The sequence below is a fragment of the Camelus dromedarius genome, chromosome 28 (genome assembly GCF_036321535.1).
Source record: "Camelus dromedarius isolate mCamDro1 chromosome 28, mCamDro1.pat, whole genome shotgun sequence".
NCBI lineage: Eukaryota > Metazoa > Chordata > Mammalia > Artiodactyla > Camelidae > Camelus > Camelus dromedarius.
In genome coordinates, this window is record NC_087463.1 from 26,149,883 (window position 1) to 26,167,702 (window position 17,820).

At 57.2% G+C, this 17,820-nt stretch overlaps 1 protein-coding gene and 1 long non-coding RNA gene across 7 annotated transcripts in view; one reads left to right on the forward strand and one right to left on the reverse strand.

Annotated features, from left to right (window-relative positions):
• MBP (myelin basic protein) overlaps positions 1 to 17,820 on the reverse strand; it is an 83,278-nt gene that overhangs the window by 2,899 nt on the left and 62,559 nt on the right. For 4 of the 6 annotated variants that reach the window (XM_031441732.2, XM_031441734.2, XM_064480454.1 and 1 more), the window contains 4 exons: positions 5,237 to 5,344; positions 3,935 to 3,970; positions 3,512 to 3,544; positions 169 to 291 (listed from right to left, as the gene is read on the reverse strand). In XM_031441732.2, the coding sequence (XP_031297592.1) occupies positions 169 to 291; positions 3,512 to 3,544; positions 3,935 to 3,970; positions 5,237 to 5,344 (300 nt within the window). The remainder of the gene's footprint in view (positions 1 to 168; positions 292 to 3,511; positions 3,545 to 3,934; positions 3,971 to 5,236; positions 5,345 to 17,820) is intronic. The other 2 variants (XM_031441733.2, XM_031441735.2) reach the window with 1 other exon arrangement.
• LOC135319537 (uncharacterized) lies at positions 12,693 to 16,039 on the forward strand. Its single transcript, XR_010378216.1, has 2 exons — positions 12,693 to 14,896; positions 15,248 to 16,039. It is a non-coding gene; the product is annotated as an uncharacterized LOC135319537 (long non-coding RNA).

The following is a 17,820-nucleotide window of genomic DNA, read 5'->3' on the forward strand; positions in this document are numbered from 1 at the left end:
ATCCCGAGGCCCGGCTGTAACCTCTGTCACCCCTTGTCCTCAAGCTCCCCTAGGGCCCTGGGCCCTGAAGAAGCGCCTGCCCCATGGATGGACATGCAGGGGGACTTCTGAGCAGCCGCAGCCCCTGGCCCCTCCCCAGGGCCTCCCCACATCCAGAAGGTACGTTACCAGCTTGAAGATTTTGGAAAGCGTGCCCTGGGCGTCGTGGGCCCCCTTGAGTCCCTTGTGAGCCGATTTGTAGTCGGAAGCTCTGCCTCCGTAGCCAAATCCTGGCTTCTGGCCCTCAGAACCCTGCAAGAGAAGGTGCCACTCTCAGTCTGCCACCTGCTGGTTCCCGGGGACAGTCCAGGCCCCAGCGAGGCCCCATGTCCATCTGCGCTGGCTCTGCCTGGGACATGCCCAGGGCCACCCTTGGAATGATCCCCCCTTTTCTATGACAGTGGATCCCCGTCTCCACGCTGCGTGCTTTTCAAGAGCAGATCAGCCAGCGTCAAGCAGAACAGGGTCAGCAGCCTTTGCCCGTGTGTCTGGAGGGAGGGGCACCAAGGCCACGTCCCCAGGCAGAGCCCCCGGCGGCCATTCACCCAGCCCAGTTCTGGTCGTGCACACAAACTGCTCACATCTGCTGCCCTGGAGGCACCAACAGCCTTCGGACCTTGTGAAAGGTTGGAGCGCACACCCTTCTAACATGCAAAGACAAAATTCCCAATCCTTCGGCCTGGAGGAGCCTCTCCGGGGAGTGACCAGCACCAGCTCTCTGGGCCGCAGCGTGGATGCCCCGAGCACGGACGGTGACCTGGGACCAGGGCTCTTCCTGGGGCTCTGGGCTCAGAGCCGCTCACCGGAGGGAAGAGGGCAGGTCTGGGGTGGGGAGCCAGGTCCTCTGGCATGTGCACCAGGGCACAGCCCCAGGGCCGGCAGCCAGGACGGGTCTCGGCCACTCCCTGGCTCTGCAACCTTAGGCAAGTGTCGGAACCCCTCTGAACCTGTTTCCTCCTCTTCTATAAAATGGGGGTTATGGATGCTCTGCTTTGAGAACCGAGCCTGTAGCTCTGAACTTTCAGGCTCCCCCGCCCCTCAGGCAGAACAGGCAGCCTCCACCCTGGCCTCCAACTGCCCCCAAAGCCCTCTCTCACTCTGGGGAAGAGGAAGAAGGTGGCCAAACGGTTACTGAGATGTAAGGGTATCTGTGTCTCTAGGGCTGGTCTGCAGGCTAACACGCTCTCGTTTCAAAGGGAACGGCCCTGTAAGTTCCGGGTGCTCAGAATGTTAGCGCTCGCGGTAAAGGGTGTGCCAGCCCTGGGTCCCTCGGGGCGGCCCAGGCCGCTCAGCGCCTCTGCACAGGACCCGCCCGCCTCACGGCCCCTGTGCGCCCGACCTGAGACGCCACTTTTTATTTTGCCAGCGGGAAACGGGAGACTCTCTCTATGGACTTCTCCTAAGAATTCTATAAACAAAATAAAACCGTCTCCTGTTCAGAACCCCAGAACCCTTCGTCTCTGTCTACAGTCCGTTTCCGTTTCACGAGAGGGTTGTAGGGCTGAGGGGAGCTCCGGAGCCCATCCCTCTAGTTTAGCGGTGCTGGAGCCCGGCTCCGGAAGGCTCGCGGCTCCTCCAGCCGCCCGCCTCGCGTCTGGACTGGAGCTGGGCCAGGGCCGTCTGTCCACCGCCCCTCGCCCTCAGCTGCCAGAATCCACGCCGTCCTTCCCCTTCAGCCGCACTTGGGAACAGATGCTGGCCACGCAGAAGCGAGGCAGCCGCTTTTACGTGGAGATTTGCACACAAGGGTTCTCAGGTGTGAACAGATGGAGGCGGTGGAAGTCGAGGCCGCTCCCAAGGGGAGCCCAGCGCTGCCCACGGACACGGTCTCTCCCCCACGACGGCGGAGGGGGACCATGCCCAGGGCCCCGCGTGGGTGGGAGCCGCAGAAAACCACGCGTTCCCGGGCAAGGACGAAATCATTCTCCAGCTCTGCCGTTCCCTCCAAAAATAAAAGAGCTCCTGGGAATCAAATTCAAGGACTGGTTTTCCACTTAAGAACCTGCTTAATTTTTCTCTTTTCATATTCTCGGCCACTTATCTCTTTGGACCTCCTGGAAGTCACCAGAAAACATACAACACAGTTTAGCAAATTGGCGGGACTTTCAGAAAGTCCAAGCAGGAAGACAGTCCGGTGGCTTCAGGAAACAGACAAACTGGCTCACAGAATAAACACAGAGAAGGATTTCGCTCTGGGAACAAGAGGAATTTAGCAGACATTGCTGGGACCAGAAACGGAGAAGTGGAGAGGCGCGCCATGCTGTTAGCCGCTGGGTCGAGGTGGAAGGAAGACGGTCCTTTCACCCTCCCCTTGCTCCACAGTCAGCGATGCCCTTGCCTGACGCCCTGGGGCCATGCCTAGGAGGTCAAGAGACAGGCTAAGTGGTTACTGAGGTCAGATTTCCGGATCAGACATGGGTTTCATCCTTCAGCGTCACCTCTGTCTCCTGCGGGCGCAGAAAGTCAGTCGTTAGTTGGCTGTGAGTGCTGGCCCACGTCAGTGTCCTTCTTATTCTCATAATTTTGCAAATTCATTATGTCAGGAAAAGCTCAGGTGTATTCATATAAAGTGTCCCAGCAAACAGCTCAGAATTCAGTGCAATGATGCAGTTCAGGAGCTTTGTGGAAAATTTCCTCTGCCGTTTCTCTGCAGGGCTCCCCTCCCCCACTTCCTCCCTCCCTTTCTTTCTCTCTTTTTTCCTTTTCCTTTCTAAATGCAACGATGCTTATTAACTGAGCATCAGCAGAGGTAGGATGTGCACCAGGGAACAGGACATTTTGTCACCAAGACGCACGGAATCCCTGGCCTGTGGGTTAGAGGTTGTTTTACTCTGGAAATTGTCACTTTCATAAAGTAAGAACTGTATCTCGTATTCACTAGTAAACTGCGGTCCACGCATTTGGTTAGAACATGTGGACAGGCGTTTTAAGTTGGCTCAGACACCGAATTTTATGAGAAAGTGAACAAGTCGGGCATTTAAAATCTTCATGGACACTTTGTTCTCAGACAGTCCTAAACACAGTTTTCCTGGGTAGCTTGGCTGCTAAGCTTTAGTTACGACTATGCCAAAACCCCAGTCTTCTGGGTTACTTAGGTTACTGCAAACTGAATAACTGAATTTAGCATCTTTCCTTCTTGTTAGCAGGATCACTGTCTCTCAACAGAATGTCGACATCTGGGGAGGGCTGGCTGCTTAGTGGGCCCGCACGCCGACACCTGGGACTTGCTTTTCTCATCTGTCGTTTGGGAAGGAAATCAGGGCTTTTCTCAGATGTGGAGGTGCTCCTCCTCCGGGAAGGAGCCCGGTGGGATCTCCTCAGGGCCGTTTGGTGCTGGAAGGAAGGGGCAGGCGGGGCCGGGTGGGAGAGGAGGTGGACCGCGCAGCTGAATCGCAGGGATAGCCGGCTGAGCGGCCGTGAGGCCTGGGGGGGGGGGGGGAGGCAGCAGGACAGACGTGTGCTTGTCACCTACCCAGCTAAATCTGCTGAGGGACAGTCCTCGCCCCTGCGTGAGGAAGAGAAAGAGACAGTGACATTCTGATCAGTGTGGGAGAAACTTTCTTTCAATAAAACAGGAAACAAAACCAATACAACACAGCACATGGATTTTGTCCCATGCGCAGGATGCCCATGGTTGGTGTGGCCACCTGGAGTGGCCCCGGGAGGGTTTCAGATCAGGGTTTCCAGGGCAGGGGAGCTGGGTGCTGGCTGCACGGTTGTCGGGGCGGGGACGCCGGGCACTTCTCAGCCTGCCCTCCAGGGGATCCACTGGGCAGAACATTTGGGGATGAGGTCAGGTAGCTGTGAGTCCAGCCCGCTGTTTGGTCCATTTAGGGATTTCAGGGGACAGTCTATAAATAGACTGATGGTGACTCAAAACATCCAGAGGTCTTACCTTTCCTTGTGAAGGAGGAGGCGTGCGAGGTGTCACCTGCAAGGACAGGAGAATGGTGAGCTGGGTGGGGGGGGGGTGTCCGTCCTGCAGAGCAGCCCTGACACTCCTTGAGGGAGCCCACGTTGTCACCTCATTGTCACCGCCTGCTGTCACCTAGGTTGCTGCTAATTCGCAGCCAGATTCTGTTGCCTGCGAGGGTCTAGTTTCTGTCAGGTGTAAAAAGCCACCCACTCAGTCTCTGCCTGGCGCCCCTCTTTCTGTCCTACTTGAGTGGGAAATGCAGTGTTTGAGAATTTGAAAGTGTCCATTGCTACCCAGAGCTTCCAGAACACTCAGGAAGTGCCTGAGAGGGTGGGAAGCACACCCAGGGCTCTGTGACAAGGCAGCGTGTGCTCCGGTGACACACCCGCCCGCACCGAAGGAGGTGGTGAATGTCACCAGGATCCTTTCTGGGGCTGGCAGTAAAGTGTCCCTGAAACTGAGCCTCAGAAGGAACGCCCTCGTGTCTGTGACTCCAGAACTCACCATCAGCACGAAGCTGTCATCTGAAACGTCTGCCGCATGGAAAGCTTATCATTAGAGCCTGTGGTTTGGCTTTTGTTTTTAAGACGCTATTTTTTAGTGCAGTTTTAGGTTTTTAGGGAAATTGCACAGCAGTTGCAGAGAGTTCTCCTTGCCCCTCTGTCCTGAGCACAGCTCCCTGCTAGGACCCCTGGCTTCGGTGTGGCCCTTCTGTTACAGCGATGAGCCGGGGTTGACCTGTTACCTCTGAAGTCCATGGTTTGCATCAGGGCTCACTGTGCTGTGCAGCCCACGCGTGCTGACGACATGTGGGGGCACCTGCCATTGGTGTTGTCACAGCAGGCTCCCCGCCCCACCCCCCCCGAGCCCCTGGTCCCTGAGTCCCTCCTGCCCCCAATCTCCTGACCTTTCTGCTGTCTCCTCAGCTGCGCAAAGCTTGTATTTTTAAACTAAGGACCTCATAGCAGTTTACAATCAAAACGACTGAGTTCTTTGGTAGGACACAGAGTTCAGTGAGAGGCAGGTGCAGCTGGGACCTGGAGCTAGGCCCGAGCTCCTGAGGCCAGTCTCACCCTGAGGACGAGGGAGTTGTCACCTGGGATATACTGAGACCCTCTTGGGTCAGAGCTCAGGGTCACCTGGGGGATACACTCAGACCCTCTGGGTCAGGAGTTCAGGGTCACCTGGGGGATATGCTCAGACCTTTGGCCAGGCGCCCCCTCATCCTTGTAATCTCCTCTCCCCCCACCCCGTCAGGTGCAGCGGGACGGGCGCACTTACAATGTTCTTGAAGAACTGCACTACAGGGTTTTCGTCTTGCGGCCGGCCGTGCTGCGACTTCTGGGGCAGGGAGCCGTAGTGCGTGGTTCTCGCCGCGTGATGTCCATCCTGAAAGATAGGATGCGGGGATCTCAGGACAGCCCGTCCCTCGGTCTTGTCCCTTTTCTGTGGACCCAGATTCTTTTTCAATCAGGACTTATGCTGGGAGGCTGCACATGCACCCTGAGACGCAGCCCTGGCGGGAGGGAGGACCCCACCGCAGGCCAGCGCGAGGCACTGGCCTGGGTAGTAGTGACAGGGGTCGCAGAAGGGGCAGAGGGTGATGAAGGTCACCTAAGGGCGATTCCAGCTACCATGGGGAGGAAGAGCGCCTTTCCCCCGGCTCCTGTTTTGGGTAAAGGAAAACACTCAGGAATGGCACATGAAACAGCCGTAGCAGCACATCATAGCTGCGCGTGTGAACTGCCACCTGCCTCTCACAGTCAGCGCCAGGGTCACAGAGGCCCCTCCGTCCGCCCAGCCCTGGGCCACCGCTCCCTGGCCAGAGCGAGCAGGGCAGGACTGTTGGGCACTGTGCCCAGGCCCAGCCACCGTCCATGGAACCAGAACTTTCTGGGTCAGTGACTGGTGCAGAGGAGACAGCAGTGGTGAGCGTCGCTGGGCCGGGCAGCAATTCGCTTCCCGCGGCCTCGCGGCCCCCTTGGCTGGCTGGCCGCTGCCTGTGCCCCCGCAGGAGCCCGCCCGCCCTGGGGAGGGGCCCGGGGGGAAGGTGCGGACAGGGCACCCTCTGCAGAGGCGCTAACAGGGCCTCCCAGCTGCTTCTCGTGCTCAGAAGGAGGGGGCCAGAGTCCGTCGTCAGGAGAATTTCATTAAAGCCAGTCGGTAAAATGTGCCGAAGCCTCGTGAACACGTCCCTCCATTTCCCGCTTGGTGCGTGCGGCTCAGAAGGCCGTCGTCGCACGCAGGAGACACTGCTGCCACCAAGCCTAAAAAGTGCTTCTCGAGAATTTAGTGTGTTTCATGGGCTTAGTTTCACAGGTGAGATTTGCACCCCCGACTGGACTGTCCTTGGAGTTACGGGTGCACTGTCCCCACACCAGCTGCAGACACGCTGTCCTTGGTACCAGATACAGGCCCGCTGTACTGGCGCTCAGTACAGGTGTGTTGTCCTTGGCGCCAGTTCCAGGCGTGCTGCCCACACACTAGTTACCGCTCACGTCTCTGACTCCCCAGCTGATGGCCTTCCCACACCCCCCGCGAGGTCTGAAACCCTGCCGTCCCCCTGGACTCTGCTCCACCTCCCCTATTAGCTCAGCTAACAAACCTTGCAGGTTTTGCTTTAAAACACTCCTGGCACGTGTGCCCTCCCCGACATCGGCACTGAAGCGAAGGCCGGGGTGGCCCTCCTCCGGTTCCTCCCGTTCCAGCCCGTGCGGCTTTGCGAAGGACGCTGCCTCCCTCCTTCCCCTCCACAACCTCTCCCTGCGCCTGCTTCTCTCAGTTCAGCCTCTTCCTTTCTCGCTGGCCTGGAAGGCCCCCTCGGGGTCCGACACTGGACCATGTGCCCAGGTTTTCCTCTATTTTCTGAGAACTGTCTTGGCCCTGAGTGGACCGGCCCCCTCTCTGTCCTTTAAACAAGGTGTCCACGAGCCCCCCCAGGCCCCCACTGCCCTGCTGGCCAGCCTTACACACACTTCTCCAGTGAAGAGAGTGTAAAATTAAGAATTAAAAAGGAAACAAATGAGCTAGGTGACTGTGTAAACTACTTCCTGACAAAAAGCGACCTTTAAGGTCTAGCGTCTCTGCCGAGTGGGGTTATTTACTAGGTGCCGTCCTAATGGCAGAAAAGAATGAAAACAACTCAAAATTTAGTACAACTTACGCTTACTTTGGTGTTTATATACCGTTTTTTTCTGCATGATGTGTTAGATTTTGAGTCATGGAAACACCATGCACTTTAATTCACACATTCTTGATTCAACTAGAAAAATTTCTTACATTTTATAAATGAATGTTCAGGTAGAATATGTGCATTTCATATTATTAAAACTCATCTCTGCTGTGAGACAGTTAATGGAGCACTGGGTTGCTAATAATATTTCACGTGACAATCACGCATACCAGCTTTGAACGCTGAAAGCGGAACTATATATTTTGGTGAGTTTTATTACAAATACATTGGTCACCAGTCTTTTGAGGGAAAAATAACTTAAATCCTTTAAGGAACACATGAAGTTGGTAAATTGTATTCCAGTTCTTGGAATCTGGGGTCAGAACCGTTCATGAAAAAGGCAATTGCTGCTCTACGGCCCTCAGCACAGAGCTACGCATCCCATAAGCATTAACTGCTTGTCAAATTAACACGGCGACTGGATCACTTTTAATACAGAGCTGAACACATGGAACAGACGTTAAGTAAGAGCAGCCATCATGAAACCTCACGATTATTTTGTTACATATGCTTTGGAGAGTGACTGGACGAGGCCTTGGACTCAGACTCTGTCCAGGAGGCTCTGCCGTAGTCACGTGGTTGCAGCAGCATTGCTATGTTGCAGCTGCAATGGTCTGTTACTGACAGGACAGTTAGTCATGTTTTCATACATTAGTTAAAAAATTCTGAATTTAAAGCCACTACTGTATGTAATAGCACCTGAGAAACAAATATTAGTTATAAATTTAGCAAAGCATGTATACGATCTTTATGCAAAAACCAGAAAATGCTGGTGGAAGAAATCAAAGAAGACAAACAAGTGGAGAGACATACTATATTCACGGATCAGAAGACTCAGTGTGGCAAAGATACCAGTTCTCCCCAAACTGACCTACAGGTTTAATGCACAGATTTATCTGTGTTCACGAAGGACCGAAAGCCAGACTTGTTAACACTTTATGATTATTTGCCACGCCTGGTGTCTCTGGGTTCACGTCTATCCTGTTCCAAGTCCCTCATTTACTTTGCAGGTGATTAAAAGGCACAGGAGGAATTCGAAGATCAGTCTTCCTGTAGAGTAAGAACCGGGCAGGAGGGAGTGGCCATCACCCTGATGTTGGGTGATCAGAGAAGATGGGACCCGAGATGCGGACCCCACCCCACGCCCATCCGTCTACACTTGCGGTCAGGACATTAACATGGGGACTCCGAAACACACACAGCTGAGTATCTCGATAAACGAAACTAGAAAAAAAAAATTGTCCAATTAAAAAAAATGAAAACCTCTCAGTCGTTCAGAAAAATAATATTACGTGAAGATTTGGAACAAACTCGTTCGTGGAAGAAACCCCACAGATGAAGGAAGACCTTGGCTCATGCTCTCATGCCCACGTGCAGACCCGGCTTCCGGCAGGTGGGAGGGAGCCCCCGAGATGTGGACGTGACCACAGCGACACGGTGGCACGTGCACTGACATGTTACCCTTTTCTGTGTCATGATTAACAAAACAACAATAAACGTCGTGATGGCCTATGAAATAACATTGTGCTAAAAAACTTACACACTATGGGAGGAAGGCCACGGGATAAAGGACCGCTATGCCATTGATTTTTAACATGAATTGCTTTCCGTTGGCCTGTTTCACTCACTGCTGTTTTTGAAAAATGACTGTGTTCCCTCCACTTGTGTTAATGTCCTTTGCCAGCGGGAGGAGCTCGTGCACTTGGCTTCTGGGCAGCTTTCGCGCACCCCCCCCCCCCCCACGGCCCCCCTCACCCCAGACACCAGGGAGGATTTTTAACTGTTTTCCAATTTGCTGGAGAGCTGGGAGTTCTTAAACTGGCGAATAATAACGGGAGATTAGTTTTCGCCTGATGCATCTGAAGATGGATGGTCTTCAGATGGGGGAGAGATCCATTCCATGAGTGAGCGGCTGTTTTATGGAAACAGGGACAAGGCGTTTGTCTGCGCCATCATTTGTGTTTGGATTTGATTGGAGCAAATTGATGGAGTTATTCCCGCTCAGAGGAAAATGCTGTTATCTTGAAAAAAAAATGAATATTCACTGTGCCTGCGGCTTTGTGCTTCGGGGAAAAGAGAGTTCTAGTTCTTAATTTGTTTCTTGTCTGAGGGAGGAATTTAAAGTCTTCCCTGAATCCACCATCAGAATGCCAACGACCCTAATCATAGCAAGCGCGCGGTTCTGGGACGTGTCCCCACTCTGTGTTCACACTCGCGGGCCCTGTGCCCTCCCTGTTGGGCCCCAGGAGACCGGACCCCCTCCCCTCCCTCTGCCAAGCATTAATGTCCTTGCCTCTCTCTTCTGGAAGAATGACTCGGATGAGGACAAAGGAGGCAAGAGAACAGTAATAAATCATCAGCTACCCAGGCACAAATAACGCAGCCGGAGGGCTCGCGGTGGTCGCGCTGGCACCGCCGGCCCGTCAGGACCAGCTCTCATTCTGGTGCTTTAAAACCCAAGCTCCAAAATCCTGCCTGTCTCTTGCGTCGGCCCCTAATGACAAAGTGTCCATGATGATGTGATGCCCCGGGTGCGGGGCAAGGTGAGGGGCACCAAATGCCCGCAGGTCACAGGTGTCACCCAGAGGACGCTTTGTCCCTCCACGCTGACTCCGGCTCGTCACCCGCCAGTTTGGGGGGAACTGGTCCTGCAAACACAATGCGTACCTGACAAGGAGTGTTGGTAACACGAGCTCCATCTTTTCCACGTGATGTGAACAGAGCCGAGCTCCGCGCGGAGCGGCTGTTTGGAAACCTCTGCCCTCTTAAAACTCGGAGTCGAGCGTCTTCCTGGAGGTCGCCGACGCAGGTGCCCTCACCCCGGGCTGTCTCCAGCTCAGCCCGCCGACGGCCCTGGGTCTGTTAGTGAGGCGGAAGCCCCATAAAAAGACCGGCAGGACCCCGAGGCAGGGCCGCTGCTCTCCTCCCAGCACCGTCTGGTTCCCTGGCCCAGAGGCTCTATCTCACTTTTTGTCTCTAAAGCGGCTAACTTACACCTAGGATTCTATTAGTTCCCTGAGCTCACTTCTGATTGCTTATTTCCTTCACTCCTGATTGGTTATTACTCTCACTCCTGACTGGTTATTAATCTCACTTCTGATTGGTCCAGCTCCCTAACTTCTGATTGGTCCATTTGTAGTACTTCATTTGCATGGAGCTCACTCCTGATTGGTCTAGTTCTACAAAGCTTGTTCCTCGTTGGTCAACTTCTGTTACCTTATTTACATACGATGTTGCAAAGTGTAAACTGGCAGCCTATAAAAGGCCTGTGTAAACCTACAGAGGGGGTCCACACCTTGAAGTGTTAACGTTCTCTGGGCCTGCTGGCGTAGTAAACTTGAGTTCTCCAACTGTCTGTGTGCTGCTTGGTTTCTCGCCGGGATCTAGGTTGCTGTCACAACTGAGCTGTAACGCAAGCTGGAACCCATTCTTCTGCAACATATCTACAGATGCAGATGGTTCCTGAACAGCCATCAGACTTCAGCGGACACCTAACTCCTGACGGGAAATCTGCCGAGGCCCCGGGCAGCTGTCCGGCTTAGCGATGGGCACTGATGCCAGGGCAGAGCTTGGCCCACAGTGGCCTCTCTGTGGATCTGTCTCGGATGGGTCCCGTCATCTGGTGGCTCAGAGCAGTGACAAGTTCCTTCCAGGCACTTTCTGAGTCAAGTCAGTCACACAAGTTCTAGGAATGCATGGTTCTCCTTATGTCCCCAGAAGAATCTAGTGTGAAAAAGGAGCAAAGACAGCGATGCCACCTGCCTTTAAACCCTGGGGTGGACACATCAGTGTTTTCACCCTTGTGGGTCTTGGACCAAAAGTGCTGCTCACGGCCACCCCTCGTCCTCCGGCTGTGGACGGTGTTCTCAGAGAGGTTGAGGGAAGAGCTTGCTGGGTCTGCTCCCTTCCAGTCCGGCTCCCAGCGTTCGGCAGCCCCGCCAGGTGAGATCCCCGCGGAGCCCGTGCGGATGGGAAGAGATGCTCCCAACCCACAGGTCCCAGCAGGTGAGAAAGCACAGGGCAGCCACGTGAGCAAAGGGAGGTAACAGAGAAGGATGGACTTCCACAAAGTCGTGTTCATTTCTTTCAAAGTTTGTAGGTAGACTTAACACCCGGTGAAGGTGGGATGAGCTGGAAGTAAAAATGTGCTCAGAGAGAAGAAAAAGAAAGCGTCGTGGTGGCGTCGGTTAGAGACGGCAGATACCAGCCGGAGAACTGGGGAGTGTGGTCGCCACTCTTTGCTGCAGAATGAGCCCTGGTCTCCTAGCAAACGCTGGGGGTTGGATGCAGCAGTCGCAAGTCTAGTTAGAGAGACGAGATTTTTCAGGTTCGCTGTTTTTTAAAGGATGAAACCTGGGGGCCGGTCAGCTCCCGCATTCAGTGGAAAAGTAATGCCTCAACCCAAGCGAGCAGAACTGAACTGTCTGCCGCCTTCTGCTTTGTCTGGTTGATTGGAAGCGCCCCACCCACCAACTGCCCCCAAATGCACGGCTTTGCCGCTTGTCCTGTCACGCTACGGGCCGAAGAGGCAGAACCGTGCGCGCACCCACAAAGAGCCACTGAGGACACGTGCCTTCACGAGGTGGTCTCCCTGAGGGTCCAGAGACAGGGAGGAAAGGGATTTGCATTTCACTTCCCCCACCCCATAGAGGAACTTTTGATTCCGCGGGACTCAAGAAACTCAGATCCAGGCAGCTGAGCGGTTCGTCTTGTTAACCTGTTTGGAACCGCAATCACGGTGTCGCTGTTTTTCCCAACTGCCCATGACAAGGAAGGAATAGAGCAAGACCTGGGGTCACAAAGTGATTTCTTTACTTGTGACAGTGGTGACAAAGCCAAATAATGCTTCTCCCGGATTCTTTTCTTCGCTCTTTGAGAGGCATGCAATGTAGCTCACCGTGAGGCAGACGCACTTCCGCCCACTTTCTCTGGCTTCGCTTCTGTGGCTTATGCTAACCCTTGACACCTTTCAGGAGCCTGCTGAAGTGGTGTCCCGTCCTCAGGCAGCCCTCACGGGGCAGCAGGCTCAGTGGCTTCTGTTGAGCAGCTCCACTGAATGGCTCTCCTCCATGCTCGCTGGCCTTGCCGACTCCCCACCGTGTCGCTGGTGAGAGGTGACAGGGTCTGTCCACCCGGCCACCTCTTTGTAGCCCTTTGGAAGGAAGGAAGGAGCAGTTTCAAGTCCCCCCAGGGCAATGGGCCAGATGCTGAGCTGGGGGGCCTGTGAAATAACTATGAGAGACCAGAGTGCGTGGTACCAAGGGCACAAGCTTGCAGAAGACGCGGCCCATCTGCACGGAAGCCGCACGCGTGCTGATGTTGCTCCCTTTCTGGGACAGTGCTGTGGCGTGGCCTGTCCCCTCCATGCTCCCCGGCCCGCGGCGCTCTGGCCTGTCCCGCAGGTCGCTGGGCCCCGAGCCCCCCCCCCCGGCCTCTCAGCCACACTCGTCGCTTTGTTTTCAGAGGCGGCAGTTGCTCCGCTCCCGCTCAGACGGCGCCCAGCGTGCCCGGGACAGAGTCAGGTTTCCCCCGCAAGGGTGAGGCGCTTAGGCTTTGCGTTCCGGACAGAACTCCCTTCTGTCTGAATGACCTCGTGGGTCGCCCTGTGGTTCGGCCCTTGGTGAGTTCGAGTGTGTTTGTTCCCGAATCCCTGACTCGGTGCGTTTGAGACCGTGGGCTTGTCCTTCACGGTGTTGGCCGCAGGCAGCTCGGTCACTGGGCAGACTCAGGGGCAGACGGAAAATTTCGGTGACCCGGCGACCATTCTGATGACACATTTCTTCTCAGACGCTGGGACCGAGGTGGCTGGCGGGGCGTAGGGCCGGCTGGTGAGGGCGGCCCTTGTGTCCCTGAAGCTCCGCTCGGTGGGGCGGTCGCTCAGCTGTGACTAGAGGGACCGGTTTGGTTTCCAAGCTGGAGACTCCGTGCTCCTGGCGGAATGTGAAGCTGAACGCCGGGGGCAGGGGCGCAATGGCTTCTTTCTCTCTGAAATGAGGGAACAGAAGCCCCCGGCCTCCTCGGGACCAAGGGTTCTGCCTCCGGGGACGCCGCCCAAGGGCTGGAGTCACGGGCCTCTGGGTGGTGACAGAGCAAGACTCCATGAGCCACGGGAGTGAGGTCACCCCAGGCACAGAAGCACCGCAAGTCGGCATCACAGTCAGCGCGCTCTGCTGGCTCAGCGGACACTGCGGGGACGGAGCATTTTCTGCATTTTCTGATGGAGGTTTAACCTCAGGCGGGCACCTCCGCGGCCAGTTTCCAGCTCTCGGCCCAGTGAGTGGATGTGATGGAGGAGGAGGCCGTGGAGGTGGATGGGGCCCCGGCTGGAGTGGGACGCTGCTGTCAGGTGGGTCCCATCTTGTCCGGTCTGATGCGCAGCTGCCCGGGGCCTCCCTGCCAGGAGCGTTGCTTGATGCATGGGACGGCCCTTCCATCTCGTCTGGGAAGCCTGGGGAGCTTGCGGCTGGAGGAACGGGCTCCTCCTCCCCGCAGGGAAGGCTCCCCGCTGTTCACCCCCTCAGGGCAGCAGAGCTGGTGCTGAGAGCGAAGTTCTTGAATGTGGAATCTGGGGGGCTTCCTTGGGTCTCCTTCCAAGATGGTGGGAGGCAGGGATGGATGATGGCTGTAACCGCTCCGACCTTTTCCCTTTGCTCCCAGGCACCCATTAAAGGCCTCTGTGTGTGTACAGCATGTAGAAGGCTTTCCAGCATAAATATCAAGGTAACATCTCAGTAGAGGCAGAAACCAGTCACTCAGGATGCCTTTTCTTGGCTTGGAATTCAACTGTTCCCTCGCACAAGATGACAGCCAGCAGTTTACAGGCCGCAGAGTCTGGAAGACTTATTCTGGAAGGAAAAGCCAAGTTGCAACAGGCCTTCCAGCAAGTGAAGGCTACAGCTGGGTGCGGCTGCGCTGGGGGGCAGCCCCTGAGGCGGGGGGCGGACTAGACCACCGGCCCCGCTCTGGGAGACATGAGGTCCAAGGACAGCCAGCCGGCCTGCCCACCCGCGTCAGCACGGTCCCCGAGGAATTTGATCTGCTCTGGGTCCCCACGGCCAGACCTCCAGGCCCATCCAGACCACCCTGCTCTGGTCAGAGCCACACACTTGGAAATTATGAAGAAATCCAATTCAGAAAACTGGAAGACTGAGTAGGAGGGGAGTCTCAGGGTGGCCTTCCTGTGGGAGGGACGCCCAGGGACCGAGGCTGTGTTTTCTCTGAGCAGAACAAGACCCCACAAGCCTGAGGCACGTGATGTCGCCCTGGGCACTCAAGGGAGAGAGGTGCACTGTCACTCGGCTGAGGAAGTCCCTGGAGGCTTGAGGAAAGGGCTGCTGGCGCCTTCGTCTTCAAAGAAATGTCCTCCATTGTCGCTTGACGCCTGTATCTTCTGGTGAGGAAACCGAGGTCTGAGAGCAGAAACCCAAAGGCCGAGGGCCAGAGCTGGTGGGGTGGGGACGCGGCCTCGCAGGGGCTGTGCTCAGTGGCTCCGGCCCCTGCGGGAGGCAGGCTGACGCCGGTCTTTCCCAGCACGAGGAGTGGGGGTTCTCTTTCTCTGCATCAGCACAGGCCCCCAGCGGCAGGACAGTCATTTTTGATACGGTTGCCACTTTCCAGGCCAGAAAAGGCAGCTCAGAGCAGACATACGAGGCTGAGCCCAGGAATCAGACCTGCAACCCAGCGCCGATTCTCACTCTGCACTTCTCCAGGTACCGAGAGTCTAACTCCTTCACCCCCGAGTGCCCTGGGGATGGTTGGCTGTGGGTTCAGAGCCAGGCAGGCGACTCTGGGTGCACCCCACGACCGGGTGGCCGGACAGGGACAGTGTCCTCTCCAGGCTGGCGAGGACCAGCTCCCAGGGGCCGCGGGACGGAGGCAGAGGGACTTCAAGGGGAACCAGTCAGAGCAGCCGAGGGGCAGGAGCTGCGTGCGGCTGTCCCCTGCTCTCCGGCATCTCCAGGGCCCGGACAAGCTGGCACAGGGGGGACTGGGGGTGCCGGGCCAGGCATTTGCTCCCTGCTGCCCGCTCAGGGCGCCCTTCCAGCGCCTTCCACCCACAGGCACCAGGTGCTCTGCGTTATGCGCTCTGGGAGGCCCAGCCACGCGGGGCCGGGGTGGCCCGATGAGGGAGCGGAAGGAAGAGGCTCTGCTGCCTTCACCCGGTGCCGACGTCCCCGCTGTGTGTTCTCCTCCTCGTCTCCACCTCGGAATCATGCTTTCCCAGCTTGCTTCGGGGGCCTCAGGTACAAGTTCGTGTCCTGGGGCTACCCACCCTTCCCACAGGCACGTTACAGCCCCGGGAGTGTCAGCCCCCACATCAGACTGAGACAAGGCTGAAATCCCCTGGATTCGAGTCCCCAGTGGGGTGGGGGCGGGGCGGCCAGTTCCTGAAGAAGCCGGCTGCTCCCCAGTGTAGTACATGGACTCGTGGCCGCTGGGCCTTCTCCCCCTTTCTGGGGGTTTGTACACAGAGATACATGGACAGAGGGAAGGAGGGGAGTGCTGGGATGCCTGGGCCCCGCGCGTCCGCCTGACGTCGTGCGTCCGCTGTGAGCTCCTGGAACTCAGGGGAAGGGGGGGGGTTTGGTTCCTGGCCCGGGGCCCCCTCGAGGCGGTGCTCAGCCGTGGCTTCACCCAGCGTCTCCGGCTCCTCCGAGAACCTATTTCAGAGGCCTTGGTCGTGGGATCTCAGGACAAGTGGATTTTAAAGCCATTTAGGGTGGCCTGATCCTTCAGTCCTTTACCCATGGCTGGTGCCATTAACTCCTCCCTCCGAAAAAGAAAAAAAAAAACCAAAATGGTTTCTTGAACTAATAAAGATGCCAACATGCTGGAGGAGGACGCTGAAAATAGCTGCCAGCCCTTCTCCCAGAGGGCGGACAGTGGCCTAGTGTTTACTCGGTGGGGGAGCAGGTGGGGGGGCGTGAGAGCTGCGAGGCTCCACCTGCGGGAGGGAAGCTGGTGCCGAGATGCCCCCCTGGAACCTGCACGCACAGCCGGGACCTGCGGGGGCTGCTGAGAGGACACGGCCGTGACGGGGGGGCTTTGTGTCAACCCCTGCTCCACCTCGTCTTCCTGTCCCTGAATCCACGTGTGAGCCCCGCCCCCAGACACGCACATGGCCGCCTAGTCCGTCCACACCTTCCGGGCTCTTCCAGTGTGTTCCCTCAAGCCCACCTGGACCCCGTGAGGACCGGGGGGACCGTGAGAGGACAGATGACAAAGGCGAAGGCCTGTGACTGAAGGCCCGCAGGCGCCCCGCCCCTCACGCTGCGTCCGCAGCCCGGAGCCGGAGCCACGTGGCGCTGCTATGGGAGCTCCCATTTGTCTCTGGCCAGGTTTGTAAGTGGAGGCGCAGTGGTCTGTCCAGGGTGAAGACATGGGGGCCAGGGCTGCAGCTTTTCCCCGCAAAGAGAAGTCAGCATTCTGTTGAGCAGTCTAAACATCCACTCAACACCGAAGTCCTAGCCCCCGCCCTCCTGCTCTGCGCCCGGGACTGGTGGTGAAGTGGGGCCTCTGGGTGGAGCCGCTCTGCTTTCTGATGGTGGAGGAGAGAAGGGGGCTCTGGGTGGCTTCAGGGTGAAGGGAACATGTGGGTCTCTTTTTGGGGACATCTGCCCTCCCCGGACCCTGTCCCCCCACCGTGTTACAGGGTGACAGTGAGCCTGGGAACCCTGGGCCTTCCCAGGAGGGCCATCCGGCTCGGCTTCCTCATGGCCAAGTCCAAATCAAGCCGAAGCCCAAGGGCCCCAGAGATTATGGGCCCCCAGGGGGCGGGCCCTCAGCGCCTTCCTCGGGGTGGGGTGCGTGCTTTAAGGGGAAGCCACAGGAAAAGAGCCCCCTGCGCAGTGAGCATGAGGAACAGCAGAAGCACAACTAGTGGGGGCGGCGGCCCCCCAACCCCCTGCAGCCATCCAGGTGCGGACTCATCCCCGCTGCCCGGTGGCCTGACGGACAAGCCCCTCCCATGCAGCCAGCAGCCCCGTCACTGCTGTGTCCGGGGTGATGATGGCGCAGGGTCCTGAGCGCCGGCCTCCTGCCGCCCTGCCTGGGAGCCCGGCGAGCCCCCTGGCCTTCGTAGAGCTGCTCGCCCCCGGGATCAGCTGGGGTTGGGCATCCTGCAGCCCCTGCAGTCACACCGTCACGTGGGGGTGGTGACAGCTGCCCCTCCCCTCCAGAGGTCTGTGGACGCCTCTCTGGCCTGTCTTCGTCCCTTCTCCCAGCCCCTCCTCTGATGCCTTTAAAGAGGAATGATCCACCATCAGGATTCCGTGGGCCCCACTGCTCAGCCCTGGGGCTGCATCAAGGGCCAGAAGCCGCCCTCCTGTTTTGTGTTACAGCACGTGCTTTCAACCTTGTTCTCAGGTTAAGAAGGCAGGTGGGGCACAGGCCGGCTGTGCTGGGACAGCAGGCACCCAGACCTCGGAGTCCCCATGGGGCTGTGCCCCCTGCCCTGCATGACCAGAGTCTGACCCAGGCTTGATCCCATGCTTCTCCTAGGGGTGTTTTGCCCCTGCTGTCCACGCGATCACCCCACAGTCCCTATGGGCTTGGAAGACCAGTGGGAGGGGGGCAGGTCCCAGGGCTCGCCCTCCACCCCAGGGCACTTGGGGGATGCGGCCTGAGAGCCAGC